This window comes from Antechinus flavipes, chromosome 3 (assembly GCF_016432865.1).
Source record: "Antechinus flavipes isolate AdamAnt ecotype Samford, QLD, Australia chromosome 3, AdamAnt_v2, whole genome shotgun sequence".
In the NCBI taxonomy this organism is placed as follows: domain Eukaryota; kingdom Metazoa; phylum Chordata; class Mammalia; order Dasyuromorphia; family Dasyuridae; genus Antechinus; species Antechinus flavipes.
The window spans coordinates 629,358,665-629,375,844 of NC_067400.1; the positions used below are offsets into that span (position 1 = coordinate 629,358,665).

At 59.0% G+C, this 17,180-nt stretch overlaps 2 protein-coding genes across 2 annotated transcripts; one reads left to right on the forward strand and one right to left on the reverse strand.

Moving 5' to 3' along the window:
• Positions 1–2,316: 2,316 nt before the first annotated feature.
• On the reverse strand, positions 2,317–6,078 carry FIZ1 (FLT3 interacting zinc finger 1). Its single transcript, XM_051990109.1, has 3 exons — positions 5,989–6,078; positions 4,702–5,055; positions 2,317–4,579 (listed from the first exon to the last, which is right to left on the reverse strand). The coding sequence occupies exons 2-3, from the start codon at positions 5,017–5,019 to the stop codon at positions 3,128–3,130; spliced, it is 1,770 nt and encodes a 589-aa protein (XP_051846069.1). The 5' UTR covers positions 5,020–5,055; positions 5,989–6,078; the 3' UTR covers positions 2,317–3,127.
• A 976-nt stretch (positions 6,079–7,054) lies between these two features.
• Positions 7,055–11,771, forward strand: ZNF524 (zinc finger protein 524). The gene is made up of 2 exons (XM_051990111.1): positions 7,055–7,142; positions 10,425–11,771. Exon 2 carries the CDS (start codon positions 10,464–10,466, stop codon positions 11,367–11,369), a length of 906 nt encoding a protein of 301 aa, XP_051846071.1. The 5' UTR covers positions 7,055–7,142; positions 10,425–10,463; the 3' UTR covers positions 11,370–11,771.
• Positions 11,772–17,180: the final 5,409 nt, after the last annotated feature.

Below are 17,180 nucleotides of genomic sequence, written 5' to 3' on the forward strand. Positions count from 1 at the left end.
GGGGCGGGCCTCTCCCTAAGCGAAGGGCTCGAGCTTTAAGAAGATGGCTTCAGCCTTGGGGCAGACCCTGTCTCTGAGGGGGAGAGGCCTAACGCTAGGAGGCGGGGTCTCTCACTAAGCGAAGGGCCGGGGCTCTTCCCCCCCCCCCCCCGGGCGGCTCTGGTCTTTAATGGGCGGGACTTTGTCGCTAGGGGCGGAGCCTGTCACTAAGAGGAGAGCTCCGGCTCCCAGAAGATGGCTTCTTCCCCAGGGCGGATCTCGGCTTTAAGGGGCGGGGCTTGTAGCTAGGGGCGGGACCTGTCACTGAGAAGAGAGCTCGGGCTCTCAGAAGATGGCTTCACTCCCGGGGCGGGCGGGGTCTGTCTCTTGGGCGTTGGGGGAGGGAGGGAGGGATCATGTTTTCCGCAGAAGCCTCTCCAGTCCCGCCAGATAGTAGGCCCTCGTTTGCAGAATGAGGCTTAAGGAGGCAGTCTCCCCCAAGGCCTTCTCTTGGGGATCCCCGAGCATGCGCAGCTGCGCAGAACCGTTCTGCTTTGCGTCTCCCCTCCATTCCTAGTCGCCTGCAGGGCCCCTCCCCCTCCCCCTTCCCCTACTCCCCTCCCCGTGGCGGCTGGCACCGCCAGGCACCCGGGCAATCCGGCTCAGCAGCTCAGAGGCCCCTTTGTCCCTTGTCTGCCCCTACCCCCCTCCGGCCATTCATGGCCAAGTCCTGGCAGCCTCCTCTTCTGCTCCCAATGAATGGGTGCCCCCCGCCCAGAGGGCCCCCCATCCCAGTCAGAGCCCCTAAAGGCGGCCGCTTTCCCTCCGAGATGGCCCCCGATTTACCCCGCGGACATTTCGCGTGCGTGTCGTGTCCCTCCCCCGCCCCGCCCCATTTGACCGTAAGCTCCTAGAGAAGGGTCACTTCGTTGCTTTTGTCCCGTTACCGGTGATCTCTTAATTGCCAAATTCACGGCCCGTGCTCATCCTCCCCGCCAGTCTCCTCTCTCCGCTCCCCCTCTTGCCCAGTTGCTGCTCCTCCTGCTCCTCCTGGGCGTCCCACAGGGCTCCGTCCGGGGTCCTCCTCTCCCTCCTTCCAGTCCACTTCACTTGGGGGTCTCATCAATGTCCGTGCGCTTAACGACCGGCTCTCTGACACTTCCCAAACCCCTCCCTGCCTCTTTTACCGGCTTCTCCAACTGGGTGTCCGAAACCGGACCCACTCTCTGCCCCCCCAACTTTCCTCCGACCCCGGGGTCCGGCGCTAGGAATCCCCTGGGACTCCTCCCTCACTCTCACCCCTCATTTCCAATATGGGCCAAGACCTGGCCTTCTCGGCTCTGCCGCACGTCTAGGGCGGGAGCCTTCCGTCCTCCCCCGTCCCGGCTCGAGTCCTTCCTCGGCGGGGCATCCTCACTCGGTGACTAAAGCTGACCTTCCTTCCCCCACTTGCCCGAGGGCAGGCTCATCCCCTCCCAGATGAAATGGCAAATGCGGGGGCCAAACCCTTTACCTCTCACCCCCTCCTCCACCTGCGCGGGCCCTCTGGCCCCCTGCTGTTCCGGAGGGGAGGGGGGGGGCGCGTTTATTCTCTAAGAGTGTCTCCGGGCTGTGTCATCTCTACCTCGCAGCTGCTTTCCAATATCCAATGCTCCCTTGTGCAGGTAGCCTTCCCGGCTCTGCTCTGGCCCCGGGCGCTTCACCGGCAGTGGTCGTGTGCTCTGTGGGAGCCTTTGAGCTTTCTTTAGATCCCTCTTAGTTAACAAGTGAATAGCGGGCACTTCCCAGACTTCTCCCCTTCCTGGAAGCAACTTCTCCCCTTCCTGGCCTTTGGGGCAAGGCCGAGGGGAGCGGCTCACCTGCCTGGGCCAGGCCGTGGTTGCCAGAAGGGTCTTCAGATGTGGAGACCGAGGCAAAGCTTCCTAGTGGCCACGCGAGTGAGCCCCACAGCGGACTCGGCCACAGAGGGAGGATTCTCTCCCCAGAAGCCACATCCTCTGCCCTTCTGACAGAGGATGAGGGCCCAAGGCCACTTGGGACGCAAACGGGCCCACTCCCCCCTCACCAGAGAGACATAAGCGCCTCCAGGGCAGGGACGACTCCAAGTGCCCGGATTTCGCTTTCCGAGGGGTCCCTCCCCTCCGGGGGTATCTGTAGCTGCAGAGTGGGGATCTCTAAAACTAGGCCCCAACCTCCAGGGTGAGTTTCCCAGGGCCTCAGCTCCCAGACTCTATCCTCCCCCACCCAGGAAGGGAAACGGGACTGAGCATTTCCGGGTGAGATGGTGGCAGACCCCTCCCCCCCCCCCAATCCCAACAGACAAGAGCAAGCCAGAGAGAGTATCAGGCCAGTTTATTAAGGGTCCGGAGGGCGTGGGGAAGCAGATGCGCACACATGAGGCCCTCCAGATGAGTCCCCCCGCCCTGGGGAGACACAGAGACAGACACAAACGGGAGAGACAGAGACCCGAAGCCCACGAGGCGAAAGGGGGTATTCCCAGGCTGGAGAAGCCCACTCCTTGTGGGAAGGATGGGGATGGGGGCAGGGGACAAGAGAGGGGGCACTAGGCTGCGAACCAGTCCACATTCTACATAAGGACAAACTCGGTTAATTCATTCTAAGGGGGTGAGGGAGACAGACTAGACTGGTCCGGGGAGGGAGGGGAATGAGGTGAAAGCCTTATCCGGAGGATTGGTTCTGTCCATTCAGAGCAGTCCACCTTGGGGAAGAGGGGTGCAGCAGGGTTAGTCTAATCCACCTTGCATGAGCAGCTCTGAGGGGGGCTGGGCTGGGCTGGGCAGGGGCACCAGGCTCAGCCCCTTCCCTGGGGCCCCGGCCCATCCTCCCTCCTCGGGGGTCAGTTGGCTTGGAGGCCCTTCCTGGAGAGTGAAGAAGGCAAGGTGCCCGGCCAGCTGGCCGGGCTCGGGGGCCGTGCCCGGGGCAGGGGCTGCGGGGCCGGCTCCCTAAGCTTGCCCAGATTTCCATTTCCCTCCCCCGGCCCGACAGCCCCGTCCTCATGCTCGGGGGGTCTCAGGGGCCCCAACCTCCATCTCTGGGGTCCCTCCAGACCAGGAGCCCTCTCCCCCTCCAATTCCAAGGTTCCCTTGGTCCCACTCAGGCCGGGAGGATCTCCGGGACGGCGGGCTGCTCAGTCCATCCCTCGGTGAAGCTTCAGGTGACGGGAGAGGTTGCTGAGTGTGATGAAACCCTTGCCGCAGACGTGGCAGGGGAAGGGCCGCTCGGGCCCGTGCAGCAGCCGGTGCCGCTTGAGGTAGCACTCGTGCCGGAAGAACTTCCCGCACTCCAGGCACGGGAAGGGCTTCTCCCCAGTGTGGACCAGCACATGCCTCTCCAGGTCCCTCGGGGAACGGAAGAGCTTCTCACACTCGGAGCAGCTGAACACCTTCTTCCCGGCCGCCGCCGCCGCCAGAGCCGCGGGGGTGCGGCCCGAGCCGGCGGGGGGCCCCCCCGGAGAAGGCCCGGCCCCGTGGCTCCCGTGGTGGTGCTCCTCCAGGGCCGCCACCGCCCCATAGACCGCCCCGCACACCCCACAGACGCAGGAAGCCGGGCCCGAGTGGGCATCCAGGTGGGCGGCCAGGGCCGCCGCGGAAGCAAAGAAGGTCCCGCAGTCGCACTGGTACAGGGTCTCCTCCGAGGCCTCGCCCAGATCAGCGGCCACGGGGAACGGGGCCTCCTCCCCGGGTATCTCCTGGCATACCTCTACGGGCACCTCCACGGGTATCTCCTGGGATACCTCCTCAGCTTCCTCCACGGGGGCCTCCTGGGATACCTCTGGGGCTACCTCCAGAGGGAACTCCTGGGGCTCCTCAGTGGGGAACTCACTGAGATCCTCTTCAGGGAACTCCTGAACATCCTCTGAGGTGAACTCTTGGGGTTCCTCTGAAGTGAACTCTTGGGGTTCCTCAGAAAGGAACTCCTGGGGCCCCTCGGGGAACTCCTGGGGCCCTTCTGGGAACTCCTGGGGTTCCTCGGAGGGAAACTCCTGGAGATCCTCTGAGGGGAACTCTTGGGGCCCCTCGGAGAACTCCTGAGGCTCCTCAGAGGGGAGCTCCTGGGGATCCTCAGGAGCCTCCATTCCACCCTCCCTGCCCTCAGGCCCAGGCCAGGATCCTTGGAGATCATGGGTGAGCTTGTGGCGCTCCAACAGGGCCGGGGCATTGAAGTCGCGCTCACAGCGGGGGCACTTGAAGGGTTTCACATCTGTGTGAGCAGCCCAATGGGAGGCCAGCTCGGCCCCCGCCAGGAAGCATCGGCCACAGGCCCCGCAGACAAACGGGCCCGTCCCCCCGGTCCCCCAGCCCCCCACCCAGGAGCCCGGCCCGGGACCCGGGGGCTCCGGGCCGCCCCCACAGGCCACGCAGGGCCCCTCGTCAGAACAGGCGCTGCAGGATGGGCCTGGGACCGGGGGCCCCAAAGTGGGAAGGAGGCCCGGCACTAAGCCGGACGGGCCCAAGCCTGCGGGCGTGGGGGGGGACATCCCCCGGTGCTGGCGCTTCAGATGACGGCCCAGGCTGGAGCGGGAGGAGAAGCGGAGCTCACAAATCAGGCAGCAATAAGGCTTTTCACCCGTGTGGACCACCTGCAGAGGGGGGAAGAAGGCAGAATTCCCACATTCAGCCCCAGCCCAGCGCCGCCCCCACGGCCCCCACCCCGCCACGGAAGGGGCCGCCCCGAGGCGCCGAGGGGGAGGAGGCCCCTGACCTGGTGGTGGAGGAGGCCCGTGGAGTCGCGGAAGCCCTTGGGGCAGGCGGAGCAGCGGTAGGGCCGCTCGCCGGTGTGAGAGCGCAGGTGGTTGGCCAGGTTGAAGCTGTGCTTGAAGCCCTTGCCGCAGCGGGGGCAAGCGTGGGGCTTGAGAGCCGTGTGCCGCGCGAAGTGGCGCCGCAGATCGGAGCGGTAGCGGAAGCTCTTCCCGCACTCGCTGCAGTGGAAGGGCACCCGGGGGGCCACGGGAGGGGCCGGGGCCGGGGCCGGGGCCGGGCCGGCCGCAGGGAGGGGTCCGTCCACAGCGCTGTCCTCCATGGCTTGGGATCTGCACGTGCCCTGCCTGGGGCATCTCTGCGGAAAGAGAGGTAGGGAAGGGATGGCACCCCTCTTCCAAGGGGCTCCTCTAGAATGGTCAGAGGGTCTCCACTTACAGGCCCCGCCCCACCCCTTCCAAGGCCCGCCCACTCTGAGACCCCACCCCAAACTCCAAGCCCCACCCCTTCCGAGGATTAGCCACTGCCAAATCCCGCCCCTTCTACTCAAGCCCCACCCCATCCAAGGACTGCCCACTCTTCTAAAATGTCTCTACCTCCAAGCCCCGTCCCTTCTAAGGGCCCCCCACCACCCTCAGTAAAACCCAACTTCTAAGCCCCACCCCCCTCGAAGGATTTGTTCCTTAGCCCCACCCACTCCCAAGTTCTTCTCTTCCCCCAAGTCCCACTTCTTCCCCATCTAAGCCCCCCCTCTCGAAGCTACTCCTAACTTCTAAACCCTGTCTTCTTCTCTAAGTCCTACTCCTGCCACCTAAGACCCTCCTCTTTCCCCTTTAGCTCCACCCATTTCCAAAGGCCTCCCGCCCCCTAAGCCCCTATCGCTTACCCAGTTCAAGCCCCACCCCTTTCCTGTGAGCCCCTCCCATTCACCGAACGAAACCCCTCCCCCGTTCAAGCCCCTCCCCTCCCCCCACTAAGCCCCCCACCTAGGAGTAAGATCCCCCTTCCCCCTAAACGCCGCCTCCTCGCGGTCCTCCCGAAGGCCCCCTCCCCCACGTCCTTTGTGTCCCGCTCAGGCCCCCTCCCCACCCCCACCCCCCAAGCCGGGCCGTGAATGGTCCCATCCACGCAGCCCCGCGGCCCCGGAGGCGGGCGGCTCGGTCGGGCCAGCCCGGGCCGATCCATCCGGCTCCTCGAGGCGGGGGGCGCGGGAGGGGACCGAGTCCCGAGCCATCCGGGCTCCAGGGGGGGCTCGGACCGCGCCGTGCCCCTCTCTCCTTTAATTACTTACACCTCCCTCTGGGCGCCGACATTTTGGGCCGCGGGGGTGGCGTCACTTCCACCCGGGGGGGCCCCTCCACTTCCGGGTCCCCCTTCCTTCCCTGCCCCCCACGCTCCCCCTCCCCTTCTCAGATGTCGCGCCTGCACAGAAGCCGAGCGGAGCTGGGAGCCATCTTTGAAGAGGGCGGGAGCCGGCGACGGGGGCGTGGCCTCAGCGCCATCTTAGGCAAGGGCAGAGCCTTCTGGAACATCGCGCCTCGAGGCCACACGGGACTCGGAGAACTGAGAGATCGGCGAGCACCATTTTGGATGCGGGCAGTGAAGCCGGACTGGGCTCCATCTTGGCCGCCTCAGTCCTCCCGGGGCCCGAAGCCAAGCCCGGCGCCATTACTTCCCGTCGGGCCACGGGACCGGGGCTGTAATGACGTCAGGGGCCCTGGGCTGGAGGGCGAGTGCTCGAACGTGCTGTGTGACCTTGGGCAGGACCCTGGCCCTCTCTGGGCTTCAGCCAGTGTCTGAATCCCCTCGTAGAGCCGCCTGCCCTCGCGGCTTCTCCCCTCCCACCCCCACCCCAGTTTCGAGGCCCTTGGTGAGTCCCTGTCCTTCAGTTTCCCTGTCAAGTGAGGCGGCACCCGAGGATCTCCAAGCACCTTTCCCCACCCACGGGGCCAGCGCTGCACTTCCCCGGGATCTCTGAGCGCTGTTTCATTGGCGCCGAGCTCTTCCGGCCTCGCTGGGCGCATGCTGGCCGATGTCCAGCTCTCACCCTGGGACCGCCCCCCATTGCTTGTGTGACGTGATAGGCAGTAAAGGGGCCCACTCTGGGCCTCAACCTCTCCACCTTTACCGTGGGCACTCAGGCTTTCCGATAGTCACGTGGTGCCGAGCAGGCAGGAGGGGACGCGAAAGCAGCGCGCAGGCGCCGCCTAAGCCCGCAGAGCTGTACGAGCGCTAAGACCGCGCGGGCGCAGTCAGCGCTTCCCTCCGCCTTTGTGGCCGGCTCGCGGGGAGGGCGAGGGAGGGGGCGGGGCCGGCGGCGTCACGCGGCCGCCTCCGCCCCCCTCCCCGGCCCCGCCCCGCCCTCCCCGGGCCCTGGCCCACGCGCCCGCCCTCCCGCCCTCCCCGCCGCCCCCCGCGCGCGCCCCTAAGCGACATGCAAATGAGGTACCCGGGCGGGGAGGGGGCGGCGGGCGGGGAGGGGAGGCCGAGGGAGGGAGGGGAAGAGGGGGAGGGGAGAGAAGGGAGGGAGGGCTCGGCCGCCCGCTGCACGCGACCCCCGCCCCCGAGCAGCCGCCTGCGCGCGCCCTGCGGGCCCCTTCTCCTCCCGCGCGCACCCGCCGCTCCCCCGCCGCACCCGGCCGCTCCGCAAAAACCATTGGTTGTTTTCCCCGCGCTCCGCCCCTTCCGTCCCAGCGCGCGCGCGCCCGGGCCGGACTTCGCCCTCCCTGCGGTCTGCGGGGCCCCGCTGCGCGTGCGCACTATCGCACTCCGCCCCCGCCCCGCGAAAACGAAGTGCCCGCGCGCGCTCCCTCGCCCTTTTCCCCCTCCCCTGCCTAGTTAGCGGGGGAGCCCGGGAGTTGGAGGGGGGGCCGGGCCGGGCCAGGGCGGGCCGGGTCCGGGGGTGATCTGCCCCGGGCCCCAGCTCTAGGGGTCTCGGATTCTTTTCCAGTTGTGCAAACCTGGCCCTTACCCTCTACGAGGCTGCTCCCTTCGCCACAGGAAATCCCCAGGGTCACGCCCCCCAATTGCCCTAGTCGCCCCCCAGGACCGACTCCCCTCTCCGTGTGACCCACCCTTCCCTCCGTATTCAGGGCCAGACCTCCCCGGGCAGCCCACGGCTCCAGGCAAGGGGCCCGAGGCTCCGCCCCACACCTCTTTATCTGGATCGTGCTGTCCGTCAGCAGCCCACTCTGACCCCCAGATCTCTTTTACCCGCGCTTCCTCAGCCAGCACCCAGTCCCAGGCTTGACGGCGATGGCCTGTGACCTCCTCTGCAGGCCTGTTTCCATCCAGAGCCGCATCCATGCCCCGCCAGGCCAGTCCCGGGAAGGCCACCGGAGCTCCCGGCCCTGTGGGAAGCCGAGCCATCGCCATCCTAGTGGCCTTGCAGTGGTCACTGCCAGTGCTTTTGGGAGCTCCAGGTGGTGGCCGTCAGGGACGGGAGCTGTCTGGCCACCGCCTCCCCCGTCCCAGGGTTTCCGCTCTGGTCTTTCTGGCGCCGCTGTCATTGTCCTTTATGGAGAAAATGGAAACAAAAGGTGGTTTGAAAGGGCGCGCAGCCGGGCCTTGTGTTTAGCATCCCTACCCAGGTCTTCCTTCCCCTTCCCAATCGCCCCCGACCAAGTTTTTGGGCCACAGCCGTCTGCATGGGTCAGTCTGTTACATTTTTCATTCCGGGAGAGACAGGTATCCCTATGTATCCATATACAGAATCGGAGACGGGGTCTAAAGCTGGGCGCCCCGGTGATACGGGAGACACCGTGAGGGACTAACGACGAGGCTCTGGCGGATTTTCTTAAAACGTTTTCTCCGTTTCTTTTCCGCGGTTGTTTTTGTCCTCGTTTGCCTTCTTAAGGTTCCGTTTAAAATCCAGTCTGCTGGGTGAGTCCCCCGTGCAGCCACACCAGCCTCTTCCATCCACTCTTTGTTCCCTCCATTGATTCTCCTAGTTCTTGAAAGAGGGAAAGACCGTCGAGGCAAGTCGTGAGCTCTTCTCCCTGTGGCAGAGAGAATAGAGATGAGCCCGCCCCAATCCCGCTAGATCCTGCCTCTGGGATCCCTAGTGTCCCCCTCCCCACCCTGGCTTTCCTTGCCTACCATTGCCTCATGGGAACCTCTTTTCTGAAAGAAGCATTTGTTAGGCCAGCGCTTGAAAGATACTGCGCCGAGCCCTTTACAAACAGCATCTTACTTGATTCTTTGATCTCTGAGAAGAAAGGGACTTTATGATCTCCGTTTCACAGTGGTGGAAACTGAGGCAGGCAGTGATTAAGTGACTTGCCCCGAGTCCCACAACCAGGCCAGATCTGAACTCAAATCTTCCTGACTGCAGGCCCGGGGCTCTTGGCCTCCTTTGAAGTGGGTAAAGCTGTGCAGAGCCCTGAGGAGTCCCGTTGGGTCCCCCCATTTAGCCGCCTCTCTCTTGCCTGGCTCCCTAGAGCCTTCTGGGCCTCTGGCCGTCTGGCTGTCTGCCTGGAGGGGCCGCCAGTCCCACCTCGGGGAGCTCCCCTCTCCGGTTGACTTGATTTTAGAGCCTGTGCTCACAGAGGAGCTCATTTCTCCACCCCTACCTGCCCAGGAGCCTGCCCCGAATCCGAGCCGAGCTTCAGGAAGCTCCCATTCTTCATTAGCCTGCTGCGTCCCCCGTTCCCGGGCTCCCCTCCCCAGGGTCTTCAGCAGCTTGTGGAAGACAGCGGTCTTGGCTAGATGCTCTGTGCCCTGCTTCTTCCCAGAGCATCGTGGGTATGGCTGTGGCTGTGAATGTGTGTGGAGTGAGTGTGTGAGTGTATGTGGTGAGGGGGGTGAGTGTGTAAGTGTGAGATGTGAATGTGAGTGTGTAAGTGTGAGGTGTGGATGTGTGTGTGAGATATGCGTGTGTGTGAATGTGTTGAGTGTGTGTGAGGTATGAGTGTGTGTGTGTATGAGTGTGTGTGAGGTAAGTGTGTGTGTGTGTGTGTGTGTGTGTGTATGTGAGAGTTCCTGTCAGTTTCCCCTCCCCCAGTCTGGCCTCTTCTCCCCAAAGTCTGTCTGGTTTTTTCCTCACCTCCAGATAACGGCCCCACATCCCGCGGCCTGCAGCAGGTTGGTCCGTCCCCCTCGGTCTTTACTCCCCCAAACCTGCTTGCTTTCTCCTCTGGCCTCCCTCGGCCCCCAGTCTTGTTCCCTCTTGTTTATCGGAGGCAATTGATGAAACGACCTGGCCAGCGTCAGTGCCAGCAAGTGTGGGCACTCTGCTCTTCGTGCCCCCCGGGCCGGGGCTGTGGCTCTGTGCCCCCAGCTGCCCCTTCTCTCTCTCTCACCCACCCTTCCCCCCGTCAGGTCACTTCTCCGGCAATGGAGGCTTCTGGCCTTCCCATTGGGCCTCCTCCCCCTTCTCCGCCTCCTCCTCCTCCAGCCTGGTTCTGGCTCTTTCTCCAAACCCAGTCCCGCGGCCTCCCTTGCTACTCGGGACTCTGGAACCTTCTCTCCAAATTGTTTGGACTCCGTCCTTCCCGGCCCGGCCCCCGGCTTTCCGGCCCGTTGGTTCCTTGTCCCTCGTCGCTCCCGTGGGCCTCAGTTTCTGAAGAACCTCCCTTATGATTCCCTGCCTCGGAACGCTGCTCCCTTCGCAGCCCCTCAGGAGGCGAGGTCTCGTCTGAGCCCCCCATTCCGGGTCCCTCTCCCAGATCCGTCCCTCTGCTGTCCTCCGGCTGACTCTGACCACTGCCTCCTTTCTCCCTCCACCAGCCTAGGTCCTGTGGACGGGCCCCAAATCCCCAGCACCCGATGGACCCTTCCAGCCCGGAGCCAGCAGCCGAGGAGGCAGAGCGCTCCAGCCCGCCGGCCGATACCCCCGGGGTGCGCCTCCGCCGCCGCCGCCCCCCCGCCGGGCGGGCCGGCTCCTCCGCCGACGCCTCCTCGAGCCAGACGTTCTCCCCAGCCGCCCGCAAACGGGGCGGGCCCCGAGGCTCTACAGCGGGGGAAGCCCCCGAGGCCCCGGGGCCACCCGATGGGGTGGAGGCTGAGGATGGAGGGGGCGTCTTGTTGATCGATGCCCAGGGTGTCCCGTACACCGTGCCCCAGGCAGGTGAGGAGGGCGGGGGGTCCCGGGCCCGGCGGGCCCCACACTTCTGCCCGGTCTGCCTTCGTGCCTTCCCCTACCTCTCAGACCTGGAACGGCACCGCATCTCTCACTCAGAACTCAAGCCGCACACCTGCCCAGCCTGCGGCAAGGCCTTCAAGCGGGCCAGCCACCTGCGGCGGCACCGGAACATCCACGCCGGCCTGCGGCCCTTCCACTGTGCCCTCTGCCCACGGCGTTTCCGGGAAGCCGGGGAGCTGGCCCACCACGGCCGCGTGCACTCGGGCGAGCGGCCCTACCAGTGCCCGATCTGCAGGCTTCGCTTCACCGAGGGCAACACCCTGCGGCGACATGCCCGTCGCAAGCACCCACCGCCCCCAGATTCTCCCAGCTCCCTCGCAGGCCCTGGCATGGACCCGCCCTGGCTGGAGGCGATGGTCCCGGAGCTGTCTCCCAGCTCGGACCCTGCTCGGGGGGGCCCTGAGGAAGACCTAGAGAAGTCCCCGAGCTTGGACCCTGCTCCTGGAGACCCGGAGGAGGAGCCCGGGCGACCTCCTAGTCCAGAGGCTCCCCGGGCGGCCCCAGAAGATCTGGAAGAAAAGCCAGAATGATGGTCCTGGCCCAGACCTTCCCCACACGGACCCTGCAGAAAACGCTCCAGAGGTTCCGTGTGTGAACCCGAACGGGGTTGGACCTGCAGGAGGCCGAGAGGGAGCCCCCAGGTGGGAGCCCGCAGGGGCCAGCGTGGCCGACCACGCCCCCGAGGAGACCCAGAGCTGGATTTACCCTGGACACACTCCAGTGAAGGCCGGGGTAGCTGAGGATCCGGAGGAGGCCAAGGGTCCCCAGACCCGAAGTGGTTCGAGCTCAGCCAGGGCTTGGAATGATGGGAGCCCAGGGGTCTGGGCAGGGAGGGGGGTGGGAGGGCTGACTCTCAGAGAGGTGAGACTGTTCTCAGAACCGGATTGGGGGTGGATATGGGGCCAAGGAAATAAATGTGTCTGTCTGCCGGCTGTCAGTGTGTGCTCACTGCGGGGCGCCAGGAGGAGCGGTGGAGCAGGGCTGGGAGGGAGGGTGGGCCGGGCTGAGGGGGCCGGCCCTCGAACGCAGTGCCGGGGCTCCGAAGAAGGCTTTGGGCTGGCCAGGAAGCTCAGCGATCCCCGCAGAGAGTGAGGGAGGCGGAAGGTCAGGTGGCCGCCCGAGTGCTTCTCAATTTCCTGCCCGTGTTCTCGGCGGTGAGGACTATGACAGAGTCAGTTCACTTGGACGAGAGAGCTGGCAGAAGATGCCTGGAAAATGGGGGGAGCCAAGGTGGGAAGGGTCATCTTGGAGAGAGCCAAGAGAGTCCCTCCGGGCAATGTCCTGGTCGGGCTTGGGCTCCCACACGGAGGGATGGGGAGGCTATGTGCAGGGAGCCCCCTCGAAAGGTCACCAGGGCCTGAGCTGGGCTGGGGCCCAGCTCAGGAAGGTGGGGGGATGACTCAAGAAGCCCTGGGTCCACTGGGGTGTGTCAAGGAGAGACCATCAAGTCTGGTACCTAGGGAACATCCCACGGAGACGAGGCGTGCCCGGAGCTCGGGAGCCGGGAGATGGAGCTCTGAGATTCACCCATCACGCGTGGGAAACCCCAGGGAGCTCCTGAGCTTGACGCTGCAGGAGGGAGCACTCGGCAGGCAGCACGCAGAGCCAGGAGGGCCGAGAAAGGAAGCAGGGGATCGTAGCGGCAGAGACTGCCCAGAGGTCACGGAGGACGAGGATGGACACCACGGGCTTCAGCCACCAAGAGGTTCTTAAGAACTCGAAGGAGAGCAATTTCATTTGGACAAGGAGCCAGAAGCCCAGTTACTGGGCTGAGAATGAGTAGATGGAGCGATGCAGAGACGAAGGAGACCGGAACCCCGTGCTGGGTACTGAAGGGGAACAGGGAGTTCAGAGCCGGGTCACAGCCTCAGCCATTGGTGACTCCGAGTACTTTGGAAGGACTTGCCTAGTCAGAGGCAGGGGATTAAGTATGGCAGCTGCTTCTGGTCTCTGCCCTCTCCTACTCATCCTTTGCTGGCCCATTCAGGTCATCTTTCCCTGTAGCAATGTACAGGTCTGACCACTAACGCTCCCCTTGGAGCTTCCTCCAGCCTATAGGTAGCCACGTTCCTGAGCCTGGCATTCGAGGCGCTCAAGCTGGCCTTTGGCCTCCCTCCCTAGCTCCTTTTCTGGGTGCTGCTTCACTGGCTCCGCCTGTCGGCCAGCTCCCGGGCTCACCCTTTCCTCGTCCCGTACTCATCCCGGGCCTGGCACACGCTCTCATTTCATCTCGGCCTTTGGAGTTGAGCCAAATTTCACAGAGTCCCCCAGGGCCGGGGTTCTGTGCTCTGCTTTCTGGGGCATCCAAGGGTCTGAGATAAAGGGGACTTTGGAAGGCATTTAGTCAGCTCCAAATCGTTCGTTGTGGAGACATGGGGACGGGCCAGTCCGCCGAGGCTACGCACAGTCATTGGTAGAGCTGGGATTTGAATCCAGCTCTCCCGACATCCCTGTCTCCACTGCAGCAGGACCCAAAGATGAAGTAGACGGCTCTGCCTGTTAATGGGGAGAAAGAGGATGATACAAAGGCCGGGGAGACGGCAAAGGGGACTGGGAAATAAGAAGAGGTGGGGATGGGTATTGAGGAAAGTGGCCTAGAAAGTCAGACCCCGGAGGAAAGGCCAGAGAAGGGGCAACAGATTGGGGGGGGGGGGAACAGAGCAGAATGATGGCAGGGAAGCTGAAGTAGATCCTGTGTGAAGGAGGGTAGGGGGTTCTGAGGCCGGAGAAGTGACAGAAGACAATCCACACATGAGATCTGTAAGGGCTGCATTTCACGGCCATCAAGACTCTGGAGATCTTAGAACGTGGGAGTGACATGTTCAAGTAGATATCTTGTGTTAGATATGCATTGGAAGCAGTTGGACAAATGAATAGATATTATATCATGTGGGGGAGGGAAAGGGGCCTGGCTCCAGTGAGGTGCTAGAGAGAACGGGAGGACAATCTTTCTTTTAAAAAAAAAATTATATTTTATTTCCCCCCAATTATATGTAAAAACAAGTTTCATTTTCTGTTTAAAAAACTTTCGAGTTCCAAATTCTCTTTCTCCCCTGCTGTCTTATTGAGAAGGCAAATACTTTGATACGAGTTATAATGTGCCATTATGTAAAATATATGTCCACCTTCGTCATGTTGTGAAAGAAAACACAAGAAAAATAAAGTAACAAAAACTATATAGTTCAATCTGTATTCAGACTCCACCATTTCTTTCTCTGGGGACAGTATTTTTCATCCTAAGTCCTTTGGAATTGTCTTGGATCCCTGCCTTGCTGAGAAGAGCTAAGTTGTTCAAGTTGATATTGTTACAGTGTTACTATTTAGAGTTGATGACTGTTACAAAGCTGCTGTTCAGAGTTGTTGGTCGTTACAATGTTCCTGTTTAGAGTTGCTGGTAATTACAATGCTGCTGGTCAGAGTTGTTGATTGTTACAATGTTCCTATTTAGAGTTGCTGGTAATTGCAATGCTACTGGTCAGAGTTGCTGATTGTTACAATGTTGCTGTTACTAGGGATAATGTTCTGCTTATTTCACTTTGCATCCATTCAGGGAAGTCTTTCCAGGTTTCTCTGAGAGCATCTAGTTCATCATTTCATTTCTTTTCTTTTTTTTTTTTTAATTTTTAATTTTATTTATTTATTTTTTTAATAGCTTTTTATTTACAAGTTATATGCATGGGTATAGAGTTGCTGATAATTACAATGCTACTGGTCAGAGGTGCTGATTGTTACAATGTTGCTGTTACTAGGGATAATGTTCTGCTTATTTCACTTTGCATCCATTCAGGGAAGTCTTTCCAGGTTTTTCTGAGAGCATCTAGTTCATCATTTCATTTCTTTTTTTTTTTTTTTTTTTTTAATTTTTTATTTAATTAATTTATTTTTTTAATAGCTTTTTATTTACAAGTTATATGCATGGGTATAGAGTTGCTGATAATTACAATGCTACTGGTCAGAGTTGCTGATTGTTACAATGTTGCTGTTACTAGGGATAATGTTCTGCTTATTTCACTTTGCATCCATTCAGGGAAGTCTTTCCAGGTTTTTCTGAGAGCATCTAGTTCATCATTTCATTTCATTTTTTTTTTTAATTTTTAATTTTATTTATTTATTTTTTAATAGCTCTCTGGGAGCAGGTTTCTTGGGGGGCTTCTGGAGGCAGCCTTAGTTTCAGTTCAGTATAATAGTCACCTCAAATGCAGCCAGGAGTTAAAGTCCAAATTCTTTTCTCCTTCGAAGTCTTGAATCTTTTCCTGGGGCCTGGTTAGCTTTAATAGAGGCCTATCTCTCTCCTTGGTTCCACGAGCTCCTGCCGCTAATCCTTTGTCTCTGCCAGTTTCAGGCTCCAGCCAGCACAAAGGTGAAAGATAGAATGAATCTGTCTCCTCCTCTGAGAGTGGGCTTGTCCCTTTAGTGTTTTGTCCTTTTGTGGGCTCCTCCTTATATATGATCTCTTAAAGGTGTGAATCTTGTGGAACACTAATAAGTACTAAGTACATTAGTGAACTAGAGAACTGTTAAGTACCATGCTAAATTAGATAAGTATTGTCTCTATCAATTCCAGTGACTTAGCACCTTGTAAAAATCCTAACATTTTTTCCTTTTTTAAAAATTCTCTTTGGGATACAGACCTAAGAGTGGTATTGTTTGATCAAAAAATATGCATGATTTTATAGCTCTTTGTTCCAAATGACTCAAGGGAATGGCAGAATGGTGCTTTACCAGTAGTGCATAAGTATCTCAATTTTCCCACACCTCCACTGACATTTATCATTTTCTTTTCTGTCATATTAGCCAATGAGACAGGTGTGAAGTAGTATCTCAGATCTCTATTAATTTGCATTTCTCTAATCCAGAGTGACTTAGAGTATTTTTTGGTGACTTTATGTAGTTTACCTCATCTCGACAGGACCAATTCATATCCTTTGACCATTTAACAATTAAGGAATGGCTCTTATTTCTACAAATTTGACTGAGTTTTCTATATTTTTGAGAAATGCTCGTCTTTATCAGAGATGTAATTGTTTTTCACTGTTATGATTATTATACATTTCCCTCCATTCTATTCTTTCCTCCCCTCTATCCCACTCTCTCCTTTTACCCTGTCCATCCTCAAAAATGCTTTGCTTCTGATTTTTACCTCTCCTGACCCATATTGGGGGACAGGGACATTTCCTCAGATCAGAGGAAGGGGGAATTCCCCAACCCTGTCAGCTGAGGCACTGCCTCCAATTTTATTTAAAAATGTAGGCCATTCTCTCACCTATTTCTTCCACTTTTCTTCATCTCCTATCACTCAAGGTGCCATCTGCCATTATTTCCTTCTTCCCTCCTAGTGTCACATAACAAAATGACCTTAGTTTTTTTTTTTTTTTTTTTTTTTTTTTTTTTTTTTACCAAGGCTAACCTCTATAGCACATTTCATCCCCTCTTCTTCAAGAGATTACACCTCATTTCTCTTATCATGTATCTTCAATCTCCCTCTCTTATTCCTCAATATGCCCATGTCTTCGCCATCCTAAAAAGGACTTTTACTTGATTCCTGTATCCCTGCTATCTATGGCCATATATCTCTTTGTATCCTTTGTGGCTTTGTAGCTAAGCTCCTGGATAAGGCTGTCTACACTAGGTGCTTTCATTTTCTGCTCTCTCCCTCTCTTCTTAACCCTTTACAATCTGGTTTCCAACCCTATCATTCCTCAGAAAGTGCTCTCTCTACAGTTACCAATGACCTTTTGGTCTCCAGATACAATGGCCTCATTCTCCTTGCCCTCCCGGCAACCTTTAGCACTACGGATCACTCTCTGCCTCTTCATACTCCCTTCTCTAGGTTTTTAGGCCAGTCCTCTCTTCTGCTTCTCCACCTATCTCTCTAAGTGCTCCTCTGATTTCTTTGCTGCATTCTCCTACAGAACGTGCCCTCTAAGCCATAGGTGTCCTTCAAGGCTCTGTCCTGGACCCTCTTCTATGGCTCCTCCCTGTTACTTGAGGATCTCCTCAGCTTCCATGAATTTAATTATCATCTCTGTGCCGATGATTTTCAAATCTACTTTTTCTGCCTCCAACTGTCTGTTGACTTCCAATGTTGAATCATCAGTTACCTTTCAGACATCTAGAACAGGTTGTCCAGTAGACATCATAAATTTAACACGTCTAAAACAGAACTCATTATCTTTCCTGCTAACCCTCGACCCCTCTATCCTCCCAATCTCTCTGGCTTCCAACTCAGAAGTCATCCTTGACTTCCACTTTCTCTCATCCTCCTCCTAAACAAAAAGGGGCCAAAGTGTTCTCAGTTTCGCCTTTGTATCATCTCTTGTCAGTTTACCTCTGCAATATTT

Bases quoted from the DNA above. Each gene is read 5' to 3' on its own strand.
- FIZ1 (XM_051990109.1), bottom strand. From the start codon at position 5,019: ATGGAGGACAGCGCTGTGGACGGACCCCTCCCTGCGGCCGGCCCGGCC. The intron at 4,580-4,701 runs GTCAGGGGCCTC...CCCCCTCTGCAG, and splicing joins CGGGCCTCCTCCACCACCAG to GTGGTCCACACGGGTGAAAA.
- ZNF524 (XM_051990111.1), top strand. From the start codon at position 10,464: ATGGACCCTTCCAGCCCGGAGCCAGCAGCCGAGGAGGCAGAGCGCTCC.